This window comes from Rousettus aegyptiacus, unplaced genomic scaffold (assembly GCF_014176215.1).
Source record: "Rousettus aegyptiacus isolate mRouAeg1 unplaced genomic scaffold, mRouAeg1.p scaffold_m13_p_2, whole genome shotgun sequence".
Classification (NCBI taxonomy): Eukaryota; Metazoa; Chordata; class Mammalia; order Chiroptera; family Pteropodidae; genus Rousettus; species Rousettus aegyptiacus.
The window spans coordinates 10,235,354-10,253,771 of NW_023416295.1; the positions used below are offsets into that span (position 1 = coordinate 10,235,354).

An 18,418-nucleotide genomic window follows, 5' to 3' on the forward strand; every position below is an offset into this window, starting at 1 on the left:
AAATTGACGCCTAAGTTGGCACTCTCACCCACCACCTTGTATCACATCCCTAACACAGTCTCTCTTCCTAAATGTCTTGGAGTCTCATGGGCCCGAGGCCTTGAGGGCGATTACTCCTGTGCTTCTGATGGGGACTCTTTGCTAGTGTTGTTGGGTTTTCCTTACCATTAGATCATTAAATTTTGGAGTAGAGAATAGTGCTTTTATTTTATTTTATGATTTGGTGTAGTTTACACAGCTTTAGAGAAACATGACTAGGGTTTTGATTTGTCAGATGTCCTAGGCTGCAGTACTTAAAATAAATGAAAAAATATTTTAAAGTAGAATTTTGTACAACTACAATGTTTATAAAACTTTCACAGGTCTGAGAGAGATTTGGGCCCCATTTTATGTGATGAAAACTTTGAGCTTTAGTTGTGGAGCTGTTTTCAAGCCAGGTTTTTTGACAGCATATTCAGTACTTTTTCATTCACTTTATCAGTGATATTCTTAAATCTAGAAATTTTACTCTTTCTGTACAATTTATATTTCATATCTTATGGTGCCCTTTCAGCAATGTAGTCAGGCACTACCATTGTGGAAAATATGAGAACAGTTCTTTAAACTTTGATCTAATTAGACTTTTCTTTCTTACTCTAATTTTACAGTAGAAATGTTACTCTGTGTGTATGTGTGTGGTGGTTTTTAAATTTTCTATTTCTATTTTCATTGTGTTAAGCCTTCTTAAGTCATGTTTACTTCATGTTTAGAAAGGGAACCTTGTTTGAAAATACTTAAATTTATTACTTGTTGATGGGAACACTGCCTAGTGATTAAGCTTGGGAAAGCAGGTTAAAACATGTTCTAACAGACAGGAGCTACTTGTTACATAGTTATTTGCTTGTTTGGTTTAAAAAAATGAGTCGAACTTTTTAGGGCTCATCTCTAGTTTACAAACAGGACAGATGTTCAATATAAAGATTTTTAATGCTGTTTACATTCCTCTTTTCCTCTCTCTCTCTCATATATATATATATATATACACATATATATTTATTTTATTTTTTTTAACAAAGTTATAGATCTTCTTGCTGTAAGGACAAGAAACTGAAAGGATTATGTAAGAGCTTGATTAACTAGCTTTACAGTTTGCTTGATAAACCAAATTTCAGAGCTGTTCACTACAATTTTAACGGTAGTCTTTGCCTAAATAAATACAGTGACTTACAGTGAGACCAGGCAGGAGAGTGTAGATGAATTACTAATCCACAGCTGCCCTTGGTTCTTTAGTGGTATTATAGAAAGTAGTCAACTACTGATACTTGAAGCAAATATTTTATAAACAGTTCCCTTAAACTTTATAATTAAGATGCAGGACTATTGTATTTATATTTGTAGTACTAAATTTTCAGAATTGAATGTGACCCAAGGTTGGTTTTAGCATTTCATACCAAATACCTGTTTAATTTTGCAAGAAAACAGTGTCAAATAAGACACTAGATATGAGTGATATCTATAATTTACTTGTTTCTTTCCTTGGGGGCACTGTTGCTTTCTGTGCCCAATACCCATTTATCCTAGTTTGCTTTTTTATGACATCACTGTTGGTTAAAAATATTTGCTGAGTCATTTTTGTAAATAGATTAATAAGAGTTAAGTTACCTTTTGAATTTGATTGTCAGTTTTTTTGTTTTATTTTGATTTGTTTTAATACCATTCCCTGAATAATGAAGCTGTTTAGCTCACTTAGAAAGTCACTCCTTGACTTTGCACAGGTTTAGCTTTTATATGATTTATATTTTTGTATAGTGCATCTGAACACCTCTAAGAATACTTTGGCATGCTCAGTTTGATCTCTTATGCATTAGTTAAATATTTAGGAATCTTCATGGGTTAGGTACCTTGGTGAAGCCATTAGTTAAGGGGAAAAGGCAAATCTTTTCCAAGACACGGTGGGAGTCGTAATATCTGTGGCCTTTTAGGGCCAAGCACCTCGTATGCTGACGTCCTCTTGTCTGCCGAGAATGTGAAGAGCCCTACCTAGATCATGAGTGTTTGCAGGAGGGTTTTTCCATGGAGATCAGCTGGTTGAGCTTCCCTTTTCTTTTGTAGCAGAAGAAGAAAGACTGCAACTCTCTCTACCTCAACTCCTAGAGACCTACTTGTCCTAGTTGATGCTTTTAAACAGGTGGTACTTTTTTATTTGTTATCTGGCTCTTATAATTGTTCTTGGCAAGGAAGTTGATTTTATAAAACTATTGTTTCAAGAATAGAAGTAGAAATAAGTGGAATAGTATTGTAAGGTAGGTGTGGTGTTACAGATAAAGTACTTACAGTTGGTTTCTCATGCTAACTGTACAAACGAAGTCAGATGCAAAAGCAGCTGACTTTTCCCCAGCTCTCTGAAAACAGGGACAATGAAATGGTCCTATCATTGATTACTTCTCACCACCTGGTTTGTCTAGCTTGTGAGAGTTCTTGCCCACTTTGGGCTTGCTTGGCCTGGGAGTAGCAACTCCTGAGAAAGAACCATAAATTTAGAGATTTAAAATATAGCTTATTTCTATAGTGGTGAAACTCACATCTCTTTAGTAAATCTAACATTTGACTTAGCAGGCTTTCAAACGTGTTTTTTAGAACATTTTATATTTAAAATGCCTGCATTTAGGCTTAAAATGCAAATAGAAGCAGCCACCAACTTTCTATCTTTGCTAAGCTCTTTTCAGTAGATAAATGACTAATGTTGGATTCATACAAAGTACATTTTGGTCAAAAAGCCTGAGACTGAACTGTTATTTTTAGGTTATTGTTTGATATTATTCTCTTTGGGGATGATTTTATTTTATTCGTACTTTGATTGTATTTTTTTTTAATCTAGTTGAAGTTTAACTAGAGCTGAGATTTTAAATAGATCTTTTTTTTAAATTAAACATTAACATAGAAACATATACAAAATAGAAGTCCTACAGTGACTTAAATGATTAGAGCTATGTTAATACTGTATTACATAAAATTAGCCTGTTACTTTTTAACAGAGATTCGCATTAGAATCTGTTAGGAAAATGCTGTTTTGTACCCACGGGCTGAATCTCTTCTGATAGTGCCAGTTAGCAAACAGAAGATTTAGCATGTTCATGTAGCAAATATTTGCATATGTATCATGTACAGTCACCAGTTTATTGTGAACGTGTGTGTACATTTCTGTTTAACGTGTGCACACATAAACGCTCAGGTGTATGCATGTGTAACTTTTGTTTTGCTTGATAGTAATTAATCATAACATACCAAACATTTAATATAAGTGACTGTCATATTACTAATTTAAGTAGCCACACTGAAGTTTGCGGGTTTTCGCTTCTCCGTTTACGAGCTCCCTAGTATCTCTAATCCTATTTCAGGGTTAACAGGTTTTCTTATTATATTGTCATTTAATTATAATTATTTTATGCACCTCGACAGTCTCACATTAAAAGATAAAGGATTAGCTCTCATGCTACAACATCTATTATTTCCCTTCTCCACAGTCACCTTCCATAGACTTAAATGTTTTACGCTCTGCTCCAACACTCCAGCTTTGTGTTCCAGTCACACCTGGCTTCCTGTGCCGAAGCATCGTTTCCCCCCATAGGCTATACACCAGAGGACTTCATCACCTGCACCTGACCCCTTGTCCACCTTTTTGCCAGAGGGCTTGAGATAGCAGACATTTTGGCCGTAAAGTTGTACATTTACCTACTTAAGTAGTGATAACATCACTCCGTTTAGGATTGGGAAGAGGAAACCCAGGCCAGTGGAGACTGATAGCAAATACAAAGGGAAGAAGTAATAGTGAAATGTATCTTGATCCCTAGTGGATGGTGATTTTTGATCAGAGAGGTAAGCTTCATAGGAAATCATATTAGAGTTTAGACATTATCTTTACCAGCCCTTTGTGTTACCCAGGACCAAGTGGTTTAATAACTTTACTCATGGTCACACAGTCAGGTAATGGTAGAGCCAGAGATCATGTGAAGAATTTCTAACTCCACATCTAGTATTTTCGTATTCAAAAATGTAATGTAAATGATACGTCCACTTTAGGAGAAACAGTTTGGCTATTTTTGGTTTTTTTACTTTATTGTTTTTTATTTTTTTACTTTATTTTATTTTATTATTTATTTATTTATTTTACTCCACAGCGCCCGGTTTTCCTAGGTGGTACTAACTAGTACTAAGTACTAACCAGGCCCAACCCTGCTTAGCTTCCGAGATCAGACGGAATGGGGCTTGTTCAGGGTGGCGTGGCCGTAGACCAGTTTGGCTATTTTTATATGACCCATTACTTCTACTCTTAGAAATCTGTCCAAGAAAACCGAATACATATGTCCACAAAAAAAGGATTGTACCCAAATGTTCATAGCATACAAAACCTGGGAACAGCCTAAAATATCCTTCAGCTGAAGAGTGGACAAACTAAATATGGCATATCCATACAGTGGAGTACTATTCAACGCTAACACGAAATGAAATACTGATACGTGTTATAACATTAATGAGCCTTAGCAGCTTTATTCTTAGTGAAAAATCAGACACAAAAGATCACGTATTACATGATTCCAATTATATGAAAATGTCCAGAAAAAGAAATTTATGGAAAGAGAAAGCCAGGGTTCTAGAAGTGGAGTTTGACTTCAAACAGGATTGAAGGATTTTTCAGGAGGCGGGGTGGTAGAAATAGTCTAGGACTGGATTGTGGCAATTATATATAAGTAAATATAATTCAAAAAATTATAGAAATTTACTGTAAAATATTGAACTGTACTCTTAAAATGAGTGAATTTTATGACATATAAATTATACTGCAGTAAAACCAAAATGAGGGGAACATTAAAAAAATTTCACTCCCAATTTACTTTAAAGATTACATTGTATGTGCCTTTTGTTTTATAATTCTTATAGGTGATAACCTTTTACCAAAAACAATAAAATCTGACCTCACTCTTTGACATTTACTTCAGCCTAATTTAAGAACATGTGGTTTCTTAAGAGGTTAGTATCTTAGTAATATGTTAAACTTGCTGATACCCCGTGTGTATGTGTGTATTCCCTACAAGGTTTGCTTCATGTCCCATAGCATGTAGTACAGTTAAAACCTACAGTACTTGCCAAAATTACTAGGACTTTCTCTTGCTGTGACTGATGGGCTGTAGCCTAACTGATAAAGTTCTCTCACTGCTATTCAGCTGCTTTCTAGTCTCTCTCTCCTCTATTTTGTCCCTGTTTTCAAACCTATTTATTCCAGTTGTACTTATTATTATTACATAATTTACTATTGTATAAACCAATAAAATGGTGTGAAAAACAATAGACTTTGTTCTTTAGTTAACTAGATCAAATATCTTGGAAAGACTTGACAAAGGCAAATCATTAAACATTCCTTTGAATTGGGTGTGGAGTAGAAATTGTAAAACTCTAAAAGGATTTTACATTCAGATTGCCTCATAGATGTCTCTGGTTCATGCTTCATTTTAAACAGAAAGGAGAAATGTTAGACAACTTGTTATGTATGAGTGTATGTAAGAAAGACAACATCAGACCCTAACATACAGGGCTCATGTTCAAAGAAAAAGTCTTGATATCGCAATGAACATTTTTATATGTTTTAAATTAAGATGTTTAAGATGCAAGTGTGTATGTATATATTTAATAATTTCTCTCTTTTATCACATGTCTTGAATGAACCAGTTACTGGTTTTGATCACATTGGGTAAGAGTGATTCTGTATATGGTGCTTTTACTTAACACAGAAATTGATATTCAAAACTGTAAAATCAAATTTGTGAATAATTCGTGCAGTAATTAATCATTTTCATAATAAAAAGGATTCCTGTTGCTTTTTAAACTATTAAGTTTATGCTAGTTTTTATTAAGTGCATCTTGTTGAGCCAGAATCTAGACGATAGGGGAGGGTTGGGCTTTGAAGGTCATGGGGGTGAAGAGTACCTTTAGTACGAATGAAATAGTGAGAGCCATCAAAAAGGAGGGGGATGTGGTGGTGGGGGGGGATCTTGGAATTTAAGATCTTGAGGATGGAAGTGTGGAATCCAATAACTTGTCAGAGACGTCATCAGTGAAAATTTTGAATTCATAAAGTTGATGTCAGGATTTTAAAAATGTGAGCACTGAAGATGCTAATGAAAGAGCAGCTTTCCTCGGAGCCACCAGGTGTGTGCCATTGTGTAAGATAAATAAAAGCGGTCGGAGGAATGATATCATGAAGAGAGCGTTTCTCATGGAGAATTTATTTAAAATTGATTGGAAGGTTGATCAATACCATTTTAGTTGTGTTGCTAATATTGTAGAACTTGTGTTTGCTTTCACCTTGTAGTTTTGTTTGATGTTGCCTGTCGTGACAGCGTTCCTGTTAAAAGTTCAAAGATCACAGTTTGCAGTGGTTCTTCTGCTTTTGGATTACAGATGCCTTTAAGAACCTGGTGAAAGTTCTGAACTCTGTTTCCAAAATACTTATGTATGAACATAGACAATAATTTTATAATTTTAGGAAATTCACAGACCCACCAAAGCCAGACAGATCCTGGTTAGGAACAGAAAGGAATTCAGTTGCTAATCCTTTCGTGAATAAAACAGTAGTTTTATTTTAATATATTTTAGTGTAAATATGGATTTTTAAATAGTGCATAAAATAAGACTTTTATAGCCAGTAATCTGGATTACCTGTGCACTATAAAATGAGATACCTATAATCATGTTGGTAAGAACTTGAAAATAAGATGACTACCAGTAAGCAGTTTGAAACGACAGTAACTGGAGTTATTTTAGTTATATTTAATGCTGCTCTATTATAAGCGTTAGAGCCTTTAATATTTACCAGTAAGCGATTAATTTAAATCTTGTGGATTTGTATTTCATTCAGCTCTCAGTTTTACTTCATAAAGTATGATCTTTAAGTACAGTACTAAAAGAAGAACCATGTCGACATGGTATGGCTTCGGGGAGAAAGGCCCATCTGCCTGCCTTACTGTCTCCCTTTCTTCGCCTGCTCCTCCCTGAATGTGGTGCTTGCTTTCCCCCCTTTTTCTTAGGGCTAATGGGCAACCATCTATAGCCATTATTTGTTTCAGTAACAATTATAAATTGTAAAGACTTACTTTTATAGTAGAAATCTAATTCCATGTTGCTTAAGATAGTTCGAAATGTTCCCCTTCTGAAAAATTGACTGCTTTTAGAATTTTATTTCCTTTACCATTGCAGCTCACAATGATTATTTTTATGTCTGCAAGAGTTGTACTCATGTTCATGTGATTTTGTTTTAACTGTAGGACCGTGTATATGTACAACAAAATAATGTGGAGAATGTCTACAATTTGGGATTAATTATTTTTCGAGATCAAGTTGTACGTTATGGGTGTATTAGGGATCATCTACGACAAACATTATTGGATATGATCGCAAGAGAGCGGAAAGGAGAAGTTGTAGACCGGTACAATCATCTTTTTACTCTTTTGGTTTTGGTTTTTAGCAGTTATATCCTGAGAATAGATTTACTGTCAAAATTTTATTAAATAACGCTTGATTGCCTAGCATATTATGAACATCTTCAAAAACCTGTATCACAGTTAACAAAGTCTCCTAGATTTTAAAAGCACGCTTCTATTTTTATGAGATCATCCTAAGCTTTATTTTAGTATACTTTTACAAAGCAAATTTGCCATTACTCTTCCGATTTGATTTTTCATATATTTTATTAATGCTGGCATTTTGTTCTTTTTCTAACGTGTGATAACATTTTTGTTTTTTCATCTTTAAGGGTTTTAGCTAGCCTTCATTCTTAAAATATATGAAGAAAAATATTGAACATAGTCTAAAATGATTTAGAACTACTGTGCCCCTCTGTCTTTCCCCCTTTATAACGTGATTACAGTACTATTTTTGTGCTGCTGTAGCTAAAGTGGCTTGAAACATGCAAGACTGCTTTCTCTGCTTGTCTGTATTCAAAGCAGCTGTTAGATAAAGACTTGTAAAGTTCTGTTTATTTCAGCTTTGGTGCTTGGTCAGGGTTGCCCAAAAGCCATTTGGTACAAAACAAATAATATTGCTTAGGAGTAACTATGACCATGTCAATCAAGCACTGTAGCCGCCTTCCCTCCTTCCTACTTCCTGATAAGCAGCCTTTTTATTGTGTGTGTGTTTAAACACATAGAAATAGACCTCTTAAACATATTTAAGATTTTTAAGTTATTACAGCATGACAATAGCTTGAGATAAATAGCTGTGCAATCAAGATATGCTTTCCAATTAAAATTACATTAAATCTGTCTGTTATAAATGAGCTACTTCTGGGAGATTGGTCACTTTGATAAAAATGTTCTGAAACTCTAGCTACTTCTGTTGTATTTTTACATGAATTTTTAATGTAATTTGATTATCAAGCGGTTTAACTTCTTTTAACAGAGGCGCCATAAGAAATGCTTGCCAGATGTTAATGATTTTAGGTCTTGAAGGGCGATCAGTTTATGAAGAAGATTTTGAGGCTCCTTTTTTGGAAATGTCTGCAGAATTTTTTCAGGTAATTAGTAAAGAAATAAATAAGTGCTCTTTTAAGATATTCTTAAAGTTACTGAATGTAGTTACTAATTTAAACCTTTTGACCTTTTTTTACTGAGTTCTTTGGGGAAGAGCATGCAAAAACTACCCTTCAGCATACCTACCCTCACATTGCAGTGAAGGAACTCATTGAAAACAAATTGAAAGTTTGGACTTACACATATTATTTTTTGAATTATATGTTGTAAAACATATTATTATATTTACATGTTACACATTATTTACCATAAATTCACAGGCAGTGCATCACCAATGAAGTCTCACTTTTCAGGCTTTTGGTAATATAAGTTACTAGTGGAATAAACGGGGGAATATGCATGATCCCATAATGCATATACATCTTAAAGACTGTTAATTAGGGAAGTGTAGGTCAGTAAGTACAAATGATACAAATTTGCAACAGTATATACAACCCAAAACCAACTAAATTGCTAAAAGTGAAGCTTCACTAGTACTAGTTTACAATGAAATGGTAATAACAATAACTGAGTACTGTGAGGAAAGTAAGACAGTTATTGATAAGATAATAATACCAGGGTGTAACTGTCTGAGCGATTTACAGTAGGAGCCTTGTGCTGTTGCCAAAACAGACTTAGTTGAATTTTAATTTTAAGTTTTTACTGCAGTAATATGCTTTTTAAAAAATAAATACAAAATTATATTAACTTGATAATTCAGTAGGTCATTCATTAGAGCCATTGCATAAATATGAAACCATATGAAACTCGGTGAATTTTGGTGTCATTTACCCATAAAGAAACAAAGAATGGACTTGCTTTTTTTTTTTTTTTTTTTTTTTTAATTAGTTTATAGCCCATCAGGAAGACCTTTGTGGCCTGCATTGGTGAGCCTGGACTATGCTTTATGAACTATTAATTCTATAATGTAGGAAACAGTCTTTATTTTCTAATAATACAACAACTAATTCTAGATATTTTTGACAATATCTTTGACCTTTGCATTTGTTTTAATTTCCTTCATTACAGTGTAGAAATACCAATAGAACATTAATTGTCAAGATTTCAAAATGTACTGCAGTGACATTATGTATATGTGTGTGTGTGTATATATATAATATATACTATTTCTAATAGTGAGTGGAGAGATGGTCTCACCAAGATATTTGTTTGGTGTGTTAATGTCTATTCTTAGAAATTTGATTATTTTCAAGGATTAAAACTACCTTTCGTTAAGAAAAGTAGGAAGTGTTAATAAACTTGTACATCATTTATATCAATGTATCTTCTGTTAAGTAGTTCTTAGATATATTCATTGATCCTGCTATCAAATACGTTAAAACCAATTGAGTTATGATTTATAATTTAGGGGGACTTCTCTAAGGCTGATGTTAGCAGACAAGTGTATAGTTATTTAAAAGTTCTGTTTCTCCAACTTCAGAATATATATTCTTGGAAGTGGGCGTGGGGTGGCAGGAGGACTTCAGTAACTAGCAGGATGCCAGCAAAACTATATAAACATATCATATAAGGCATAATTTTATGTTACAACAAATCCAAGAAGAATTTCCTACTGTTACTTGGGGTCAATGCTTCATTCTGGCACACGCTTACTTTTTCTGCTATTTGGAATACATTGGCAAAGTTTGAAAAACACTGCTTAAGGATAATGTAATAATTTAGATTTACGTAAGTAAGTAAAGCTTTTAAGGATATATGTGTTTAACAAACTATGTAAAATGTTAATAGTGCTTACGAAACTTAGTTTGGTTTATGATCAACACTATAGAAATGCAGTTAAAAGCAGAAACACATTTTGCTTCTGTGTTTAAAAAAAAAATCATGCTTCCTATTTGCAGATGGAAAGCCAGAAATTTTTAGCAGAAAACAGTGCTTCAGTATATATAAAGAAAGTAGAAGCTAGAATTAATGAAGAAATAGAACGGGTGATGCACTGCCTTGACAAATCAACTGAGGAGCCGATTGTAAAGGTGGTTGAGAGGGAACTCATTTCTAAGCACATGAAAACTATAGTAGAAATGGAGAATTCTGGGCTAGTACATATGTTGAAAAATGGAAAGACAGAAGGTAAGTGTTAGCAATTGAAAAAAACTTAAATCCTTATAGTTCTACCAAGTTCTCAGTAATATTTTCATTTTTCTGTAATTAAAATAGATTATGGATATCATTTTTCAAAAAATTGTATCATTAATTTTTCACCTGTTTCTTTGACAGGATTTAATGGTAAATAAAGCTTGATATTTACTAACGAGGATATTTCTAGTGAATTGTAGCTTTTTTCCTATCTTTCATCTTAAAATCTCCTCAGTTTGTGTTATCATTAATCTGGAAGATGTAGCTAATATTGGCAAGGCCAACAAGCTTCTCATTTATTCCTGTACTTTGATTTTATATACTAGAGTGTTTGGGCTCTTTTCATTCCCACATACTATCCTGTAGTTTTTGTGATTCATTTAAAATCTGAAGTTCCAATCTTAAATTTTTGTTGACTTTCTTGTGGGAGTTAATTGTGATAAGGGTTCTGAAAAAGCAAAACTAGGTGTCTTCCATGTTGACATAATTTAGTTGATTGTTTTGGGGGACTCTGAAGTTATAGACTGAAAAAAGAAAAAGGAACATTGCATAAAAGTGAACATTTTGAAATAACTATAGCATTTATTCATTTTGGCTTTTTACCTTTATTTTCTTGAAAACAATATTTGGTGACAAGTACCTTAGTAGAAATAAGAGAAAGAACAGTCATTTGTCCTCATTCTTACTTTCTAAAGTTTTACTTGAAAATTATGACTTTATAAATCACTGACATGGTATTAAAAAATAAACATGGTACTCTTGCTATTCTGCTTCTTAGGTGCAGTCTTAGCAAGCCACTTCTTAGAAAAGAAATACATATTGCCCATTGGGGTCATGGCCTAGGTAGGGATGAAAAAAATATTTTTAAGTGAATAAGTTTAAAGAGTGGATTATGGAAGAGAAGGGAAAGGAAGGCTGGTGGGAAGAGAGGCTGTTCTGTGCTTCCACTGATAGAATCCTTGCTCTGTGTTTTGAAACGGTTATATTTCTATAAATGTGACAATTTCCTGAAAAGTTGTATGGAAATTTGTTGTTTTTATTAAACCAGAGAAGACCGTTGTAGTAATAAGCCTTTTCTGTCAGAGTAAAAAAAAAAAGAAAAGAAAAATTCATTTTTAGGTATGTTCGTCATGTTTTCTAAAACATACCTTTTGAGCCAGCAATTACACTTCTGAATATTTAGCCCAAGAAAACCAAAACAATAATTCGTGAAGATCTGTGCACCCTTGTTTTCATGGCAACACAATAGCCAAGATATGGAAGCAACCTAAATGCCCATCAATAGACGATCAGATAAAGAAGTTATGATTCATATATACAATGAAATATTACTCAGCCATTAAAAAAAAAATGAAATCCTATCATTTGCAATGACATGGATGGACCTAGAGGTCATTATGCTGAGTTAAATAATTCAGAGAAAAATAAATACCATATGATTTCACTTATATGTGAACAAAAAGAACAAAGTAATCAAAAACAGACTCACAAATACAGAGGACAGTCTGGTCATGAGGAGGGTTGAGGGCCTGGGAGAAAGGGGCGAATGGCTAAAGAAGTACAAATTAGTAGTTGATAGATGGTCACGGGGATGGGGAGCACAGCAGAGGGAATGCAGTGAGCATTGATGTAATGGCTAGGGGGAAAGCCAGAGGAGAGAAAGAGCAATCAGGGGGATCATTTCTAAACTATATAAATATCTAACCAATGTACCGTATACTTGAAACTAATAATAAAATAAAATTTAAAAACACTACTCCTGAATGTCTAAGATCTAAGTCCGGGGTTAGCAAACTTTTTTTTTGTAAAGAGGCAGATAGAAAAGATCTTAGGCGCATGAGGCATACAGTAAACTACCCATCCCTACCGTAATAGTGAGAAAGTAGGCATAGATAATAACAAATGAATAAACGTGACTTTTTATAAAACTTGGTTTGATTTTTTTTTTTTCAGTTTAAAAGTGTGAAAACCATTATCAGTTCATGAGCTGTACAAAAACAGAGAGTGTATTCATATTTGGTCCGTGGACTACAGTTCGATGACCCCTGATCCAAATGGTCCCTGGCAGATTCGGACTTTTTCATAAAAAGCATTTTCCCCTCCATAAGCAAAATGAGAATCAATAAATTTTCTAATGCACTGTTTAGCCATTGAGTTCATGCTTTCATGCCTGCCTTGGGGTGGCGTGGGAAGGGAGAGTAGGGGCTGTGAAACGTTTGACAGAGAGGTTGTGGGACACGCCGGAGGCGTTCAGTATGCCTGACACGGCAAGTGCTTACTAAGTGCACAAGTGAAGAAGCGTCAGAGTAGCTACTTACCATCGTTCTCTAGTTCTTAATGTGTTCAGCAGGTAAGCAGCTACCTGTGATCCTGTATTGTAAAATCCTGGCTTCAGTTTTCCTGACTTTTCCTCTAGAAACCTAATTGCGAAATGTTCTAATTTTGCTAGGCCTTGCTCTTGAGCAGTATGTCAAGAATAGGTCGGGCACAGCTTGACCATTTTGAAGCCAAATGTCTCATAAATTAGAACGTGAAGAAATGGTTTTTCCACCATAAATAGAGGGTGAATTAATTGGCGTGGTTATTCAGTGCAGTTAGTACTGTGAACTTAATTTCAAGTGGTGTCTCATTTTATTGCTTTAGTAAGTGTATGCAGAAATAATGATATTTAATTTTTGAATGCCAAGTATTTTTCATTCTTTCATATTCTCTATACCATATATTTATATACAGTGAAATTAACGAAGTTGTATTAATTTACATACAATTGTAAATTACAGCATATAAGCAAAATTACAGCATATAATTAAGCAAAATTATGGCAACACAGTAACAAAATAGATAAGTTGAGAACGGTATTTGATATGCCAGATTTACTGTAGCCATATGTCCATAAATTGCTGTTGCATTTGTAATACTTGTTTTTAACATGGGAAATTTGGTTGTAATTTATGCCAAATGTGAGAAGTTATTAGCTGTGTTGTGTGTAGATTACTTTGAACATATATTACGGATGAAAACTTATTTGTAAATCAAATTTGCTCTTGCAAGCCATTAAAACCAATTTTAGAAGCCTTTTTTTTTTTTTGTAAAACTTGTTGCTAAGTATTTTTTAAATATATACAACTTTAGTTTTAGGATCTAAATTGCTGTTACAAATATAGACCAGGGTAGGCAAATTATAGCTTGTTTCTCAAATAATGGCCCACCACCAGTGTGGTTGGAACAAATCAAAAAAAGTAATATTTCATTATATATGAAATTATATTAATTTTAGATTTCTATGTCCATAAATAAAGTTTTATTGGAACAAAGTCATGCCCACAAACTTATGTATTACCTGTGGCTTTTTTATTGCTATAATGGCAAAATTGAGTAGCAAAAGAGACCATGTGGTCCACAAGTCTGACATATTTACTATTTGGTGCTTTACAGAAAAAAATTTTCCTGATTTAGAAACTGCTGTTTTATGGGATAAATTATGCAGAAACTCAAAACTGTAGTTTTCATTTTTTGTGGCTTTACTGTGCTGTTGGGGCATCTTCATGTAAATTCGAATTGCTGAGACATTTTTTTGATGCTTTCAAAGCATCTCATCAGAAAATTATTTTATAAATTGCAATAACAACCATGAACTAGCCAATTTTTTTTTAATTTTGCTGGGGTTTTTTTAGTAGATTTCATGTCTGCAAATGGTTATAATGAAGAAATAAGTTTCTTTAAATATCACAAATCATCATGAAGAGATTTACATTTTTGTCTTAATGTTTAATGTAGTCGATTCGTGTGTTCTTTCTGATTGCAGACCTTGCTTGCATGTACAAGTTGTTTAGTCGCGTGCCAAATGGTTTGAAAACGATGTGTGAGTGCATGAGTTCCTACTTGAGAGAGCAGGGCAAAGCCCTTGTTTCTGAGGAAGGTGAAGGAAAGAATCCCGTTGATTATATCCAGGTAAACTGATACAGAGGATTCTCTTTTCTGTGTATGACAAAGTAATGTTGACAGTGCTGCAAAGGTCACTTTTACTAAGCCATGTATTATGTACTTTTGTCTTTATTGTCCCAGTGACAAACCGATATCCTTAAATATTTTAGAATTTTCCAAGTATGTATATTTGTTTCAGGGAGCCAGACTCAGTTGCTGCTTTTCAGTTGTTAATCTGTTTGGCGAAGACCTTGTTTAAATAGTCTCAGGAATAAAAATTATCCTTTTCACTTTTTTGTATGCTTTGAGTGTTCATCTATCTTAGTGTGTTAACAAACCAAGTGTTAAATACTTTTCGTTTCAAAACGTTTTGCTTTCAAGTAATGGTATATTTTATGTTCCAGATTTTTCATGTTTTAATGTAAGTAATGAGCTTTTTTGGTACATTTTTAAAGCTGATTTTCTCAGGCTTGCCCATTTAGTCCAGAGAGAGGAGTGTGAGGAGAACCCGGGAAGGGACGCTTAGGTTCCTCTTCAGTAGAACAGGTAGAAGGACTCCTCTCATCACTGCCATTTTTAATAACAGCTTAGATATAGGCTTGAAAATGATAATACAGAATCTGTACATTTTAACACTAAATGCACACATTTATTATCAGCAAAGTTAAAATAAGCATACACGTTCATGTGTGTATTGTTTATAGAAAAATTACAGTGTACCTTAAATTTCTCTGTTTTTGTTTGGAAGGGTTTGTTGGATCTGAAGAGTAGGTTTGATCGCTTCCTCCAGGAATCGTTCAACAATGACCGGCTCTTTAAACAAACTATCGCGGGTGACTTCGAGTATTTTCTCAACCTCAACTCCAGGTCCCCTGAATACCTCTCATTATTTATTGATGATAAGCTGAAAAAGGGAGTAAAAGGGGTAAGTATAATGCATTTGAAAATTCATTAAATTTTATTTGCAGATAAAAAATTGTATATCAAATGAGGAAATCAGATATGAAATTGGAGAATTTTATAGATATAAAAATAAACATAGCCCTTTACTGTGCTTAAATGTGTGCTATGGTCTTTGAAAAGGATTGTTTAAAATATGTGAATGGCCAGAGGTACTTTGACATTTCCCTTAATGTATAATTAGCATCCAAAACAAAAACTACACAGTGATGGTTGTTAAACAGTCTTTAGAGTGTGAGGACTCGATATGCTGTAGAGACCGTAAGGAACTAGAAAACAGCTGTTCCTAGCACAGAATCTTAGAGCTTTCATCTGGTTCTGGGGTTTACGTGGAAGCTGTGAACTAGAATAACTGTCAGAAAGTAATTTAAAAGCATATTCTGAAGCTCAATTTCAAGCTTTTATTGTATATATTTGGGATCCTAGAAACACTATAGCATAGAAAATCAAATTAAGCGTATTGTGATTACACATAAATTGGTCTTTTTGACTTAATCTTGGAATTTGTGAGACTAAAGGGCAGAGCAGCAAATGGCCACAAGTTTTACAGGGAGCTCTAACAAAGAAACAAACAGAAGGAAAATCACCGAGGACACAATAGAAAAGACATTTGTTTAGTCTTTCCTGTTTTTTAATATAAGCTTAATCTGCCACAGTATTTATCTTGCCTTTATTTAAAAGATAAGGGCATGGGGCCTTTTAAGTGCTTTGAATTACAACAAATTATTACCCTTCTATTTGTACATTTTGGATTTTGAATAAGCTCATAAGAAAATATCTTTTGGCTATGTAAGCTCCTGCCTAACTTTTATGCAGAGGTTCCTTTTTGTGAGTAAAATTTTATTTCATCTGTTCTCAACCATGTTCAGTCCAGCCATGCAGCACTTCATGGCTTTGGGTCAGCGGCCGCCCTCTGGGTCGGGAACGCCGCGGAGGCCCTGGGCAGTGCTGCACGAGAGCAGGCTGGGAGAGCCGAGCGGCGCTGCCACGTGGGTAGGAAGCTGCTCTGCGCTGGAGGCCGCCTCCTGGCGCAGCTCCCCCAGGCGTCCCTGCTTGTCGTCCGACACACCACCGTTTTACACTGTAGATGAACTGTGGCGCAATTTTCATAGAACTAAAATTTTGTAATTATCAAATCCTTTTTAATTGATTTTGCAGCTTACAGAACAAGAAGTAGAAACAATATTGGATAAGGCAATGGTCCTTTTTAGGTTTATGCAAGAAAAGGATGTATTCGAACGTTATTATAAACAACATTTGGCAAGAAGACTTCTTACAAATAAAAGTGTTTCTGATGACTCAGAAAAAAACATGATATCTAAGTTAAAGGTAAGCCATAAGATGGACTGTAACTCGCTGTTTATCACACTATTGAACGGCAACATGTAATTGTGAAATATCTAATTGATTTAAAATGTTTATCTTTATAAATAAAGCTAGATTTTTTTATTTTCAGTGGGCTGTACTTATGTTTGTTGAAGTTCTGAGACATTCAGAATTTGCTGGAATTTCTCTTGGTATGGCAGGATACATTCATGGAGATCTGGATAGGATTAGTACAAGGGGAACAGTGAAGGGAATATTACTGTATAGTTCTGTCAAACGTGTGGTCCATTGACCACCTTTACCTATATTGTCTGAGCTGCTTGTTCAAAACGCAAGCGTTCTGGGCCCTATGTACAGTCTTGGAATGAAAGACTCTTGGAAAGAGTCTTGGAATCTGTGTTTTAAAATCAAGTCCTTGGGTTATTTTTAAACATGCTAAAGTTTGGTATCCACAGACATGGAGCAACTATTGGGAAGATTTAGAAATGGTGGCAGTAACATGGAAGAGTTTTTTTTTTTGTGCGTTTTCTCATAGAACAATTCGTCACTTATTTTGTGTGTATTTGTGGTTTTCTTCCACAGACTGAATGTGGATGTCAGTTCACATCAAAACTGGAAGGAATGTTTAGGGATATGAGCATCTCAAACACAACTATGGATGAATTCAGGCAACATCTACAGGCAACTGGGGTAAAATTCTTCATTAAGTTTTGTTTTTATGCAGTCTTTTATAATGGGCGTTTCCATCCATTTGTCAAATAACTGAACTGCTAGTGTCAGTTATATATCTGCTAATCCAGTTGCAGCTTCCTCTTAACTATAAGGGCAGCATTTGCATGCAATTATTGGCTATGTTTATATGTTGTTTTTGCTAAGGGCCTTAAGCCTCCTGTGTCTAAACTACATTAGATTTGATGAAAAGTCGTGACAGAGTAATGAAAACAAATCTTGAGCTTTCTGAAATCTTCGAGCACCTTTAAAATCCCTTCAGTCCTCATGCAGGTGATTCTCTGTAACTTGCTTGGCTTGTTGAAATGTACCAGAGTGGCTCTTCCGTTTAGTCTTAGAAGTACTTTCTTACAGTTCTAATAATACTCGTGGTATATTTTATTTAGACAGTTCTTATTATGGCAAAACTAATTTTAAGTATTTGTCCATTTTTTTCTGTTTTTATTTTTAAAGTGGGAATGGGGCAGGAAAACCACCCAGCTATCATATTTCTGTTTTTTATATCATCAAATCATGTGTCATCACTTTTCTGAACCTTTGTCTCTTTACTTACCCCTGTCTTGCACAATATAAGCTGAGTGGCTTCAAAATATTACTAAAATAGTTAGGAATAGAAGATGCCAGCCACTAGAGTAATAAATAGTTCCTTGAGGTTCTTTTTTTTCTTTTTCGTTAAACAAATAATTCATTAAGTATTTTCTGTGCCAAGCATTGTTCTAGTCACTGGGAATACAGCAGAGAACAGGACAGGCAAAAATCCCTGCCATCACGGAGCTTGCATTCCACTCTGGGAGACAGATGATGATAAAAAAGAGAAGTAAACACCTAGCACCTTAGCTGGCGAT

General features: G+C 34.4%; 1 protein-coding gene across 3 annotated transcripts in view; it reads left to right on the plus strand.

The window, feature by feature from the left end:
• CUL3 (cullin 3) overlaps positions 1-18,418 on the plus strand; it is a 90,358-nt gene that overhangs the window by 49,299 nt on the left and 22,641 nt on the right. For all 3 annotated transcript variants that reach the window (XM_016122888.2, XM_016122889.2, XM_016122890.2), the window contains 7 exons: positions 7,299-7,459; positions 8,431-8,545; positions 10,400-10,628; positions 14,440-14,585; positions 15,307-15,483; positions 16,677-16,847; positions 17,427-17,534. In XM_016122888.2, coding sequence (XP_015978374.1) covers positions 7,299-7,459; positions 8,431-8,545; positions 10,400-10,628; positions 14,440-14,585; positions 15,307-15,483; positions 16,677-16,847; positions 17,427-17,534 — 1,107 coding nt within the window. The remainder of the gene's footprint in view (positions 1-7,298; positions 7,460-8,430; positions 8,546-10,399; positions 10,629-14,439; positions 14,586-15,306; positions 15,484-16,676; positions 16,848-17,426; positions 17,535-18,418) is intronic.